At 35.1% G+C, this 3,053-nt stretch overlaps 1 protein-coding gene across 1 annotated transcript; it reads right to left on the bottom strand.

Annotated features, from left to right (window-relative positions):
• Positions 1-1,899, bottom strand: LOC110711410 (protein JINGUBANG-like). Its single transcript, XM_021889790.1, has one exon. The coding sequence runs from the start codon at positions 1,194-1,196 to the stop codon at positions 300-302; it is 897 nt and encodes a 298-aa protein (XP_021745482.1). The 5' UTR covers positions 1,197-1,899; the 3' UTR covers positions 1-299.
• Between the last annotated feature and the right edge of the window lie 1,154 nt (positions 1,900-3,053).

Below are 3,053 nucleotides of genomic sequence, written 5' to 3'. Positions count from 1 at the left end.
CTTTTATTGTATTCTAGGTCAAAGGATTTGAGGTCGTAGGCAGGGCAAGTTAATTTTGCTATTGATAGATCGTGGTACATCTTTTTTTGTTCCAAGATTTATTGAAAACTTTAATACATATATTAAGTATACAATACTTTGTCGCACAAATAAATTAAATGTAATAACCTAGAGGGCATAGCTAGGTATGGAATTAGGATAAATAAGATAACTTATGAGAGTAATAATATGGTCTATACTAATATAAATATAATTAAATAACACACTACATAAAACTTAATCATCATGTAATTAAATTATTAAACCAACTTATGTAAACTGCGACTAATTTGGAGCTTCTTCTTCACCCATGAAGGAGACAACACAGGACTTGTCTCAAACTCCATTTGAGATTTACTCTCCTCCCTATCATCATCATCATCTCCGAAAGGCGATTTCTTTACTTCCGGAGACAACTTAACTCTCCACGCCTTAAACGTTTGATCCAAACTAGCACTATACACCAAGAAACTCAACGCAAACTTATCCTTTTGTAAGAAAGTAGCCAAGCATCTTACAGGCCCTCTATGACCTTCCAACACGGCGAGGCACTCGTGTATATTACCTCTTCCTTTTTCTCTTTTCCATATCCTAATCGTCGAGTCCTCAGATCCACTAATCACTATATTCTCAATAGTCACAAGGCTAAGGACTGCGAACCTATGCCCTTGTAAGAACCCTCCATGAGTGTACCTACAAGAAATCTCTTGCTCCCAATAGTTTATCGTACCATCCGTAGACCCCGAATACAAGAAGCTCTTATTTGACACCGCGACACTAAAGGCTAAGGCATGAAAAGGGTAGGCATGAAATACAAGAACCCTGATTAAGGCATGGGAGTTTTCACCATAAACCCTTAACCACATTTTTACCGTTCCATCGGACGAACACGTAATAAGATAGCCATTTTGTTGGTTAACCACCATATCATTTATATTACCACCATGAGCTATAAATGAGTCTACACATTTCTTCTCATTAATCCTCCAAGCTTTAACGGTTCGATCGAATGAGCCGGTGTATAGAATCCCTTCAACATGGTAGTAAGCCATGCAAGAGATAGTGTCCCTATGTTGTGGGATAATTATTGGCTTAGAAGTGCCCTTAATTTGTGGGGTAATTGGCCTAGAAATGATTTTTTTTGAAATGACTATCATTTGGTAGGGTAGTTAACTTCCTAGGTCTAAAGCTGCTACTACTACTATTACCACTACAATCCTTCATGTTCCAAACCCTAATCTTGTGATCCTTGTGTGATGTAAAGAGTACCTCACCATGAGCCACCATGGCTCGAACCTCACCCGAGCTTGCATGTATGTACCCTTTTGCATGGCAGTCAAGTGGCTTCCAAGCATGGATACGATGGCTAGATGAGCCAGTTAGCACTAGGTCATTTGACACCGCGATGGAGTAGATATCTCCATCGCGATGCATAGATGAAATACAACAATAAAGTAGAGATGGGTGAGTAGGGGTCAATAGAGGTGAACGAGACCATATGGATTCGGGACTTGGTGGGAGCAATGGTGATGGCGATGATGGTGGTTCGGGGATGAAGCTAAGGTGGTGTAGCGAAAATTGATTAAAACTTGGTGATTGATGAACTTCTTTATAGGCTTCATCATCTTCATCATCATGAAAAAAACTAGACATAGAACTATTTCTCTCAATAATATTGACGCTTTGTATGGTGTGGTTCATAGTTAGAAAGAAAGAAATTGAATAGAAAGTGAAGAAATTATGGAAAACGTTACGTTGTAAGGTGGTACGTGTAGGGCATTTAAGCATGCAAGACGCATTTAAAAAACGCCGAAAAGTTGGCTAATCGTAATTTAATGAAAACTTACATAAGGAGTAAAGATTTTTGGCAATGTAATGCTTAAAGTTGGTTGAGGAAATGGCATGCATTTAAACACGCAATTCAAATTAAGCAACAATTTATTATGCCCCCACAAAAATTAATCTGTTTATTTTTATGTATGTAAGAAAAATTCGCACCAAAAAAAATGCACGTAAGAAAATGTGTGCATGAATTAAAATCATTATTGTATCGACCGCAAAAATAGTTTAAATTTATTGCACTGAAGTATATATTGAACACATCGTTGCATCTATCACCACAAGAATAGTTTACAAAAGGCCAAATAATGTTTGATTAGGAGACTATTTAATTTGATTCGTTATATATGATTTTATGACATATATATGGAGTACTTACTAAGCTAATTTTAGGTTTAATTGTTGTGGTAATTAGTAATGAAAAGGGTCGGGTATACAAATTATAAAAGGGTAATGCTACCCAATAAGCTATAAACAAGCATTATATATCTTTTCTGATATGGTACTCTGTATTAGTTGAGAAATGCATAAACAAATCAGGCGTAAATCAGTATAATTAGTGAACACTTTCTTCTGATCTTTTAGGTTCTTATCATTTTCCTTTATAAAATTATAAAAATAATGTTTATGGACAAATGTGAATTAAAGGTTCCGTCAACTCAAAAATGGGTAACGAATATGAGATGAGGTTGGATGTTTCCAATTAGTTGAATGGGTAACGATGTCATCATAAGCCAAGTTAGCACCTTGTTATATAATGTTATGACTTATGAATATTGGACAATTCGTTATTGAAAACATACATCCAAGACATCGAGGCACATAAAATTAGGCATAAGGACATGTAGCTCTAAATTTTAAACAAAATTCATTAAATTTAACGTGTGTGTGTCAACCTGTAAAACTTTGTATATGTACACTTATTAGTTGAGAAAGGCCGTTGAAAAAGAGGGGAAAAAAAGGGTAACGTTGTATATAAGCATTTAATATACTTCCTTTTTTAGTATTAAGTTGGGAATTTATCGACAATTTACGAGTAAATCGGTATAATAAATGTTTATTTATTGTCTATTCTTTTCACTTTTAGCTCTTATATGCAGCCTTAAGGGCTACATATATCTTTTTCCAAAAAAAAAAAAAAAAAAAAAAGAAAGAGAAAGACCTCCACCTTTTTT

This window comes from Chenopodium quinoa, unplaced genomic scaffold (genome assembly GCF_001683475.1).
Source record: "Chenopodium quinoa cultivar QQ74 unplaced genomic scaffold, ASM168347v1, whole genome shotgun sequence".
Taxonomy (NCBI): Eukaryota; Viridiplantae; Streptophyta; class Magnoliopsida; order Caryophyllales; family Amaranthaceae; genus Chenopodium; species Chenopodium quinoa.
This window is presented reverse-complemented; position numbering and strand designations above follow the sequence as displayed.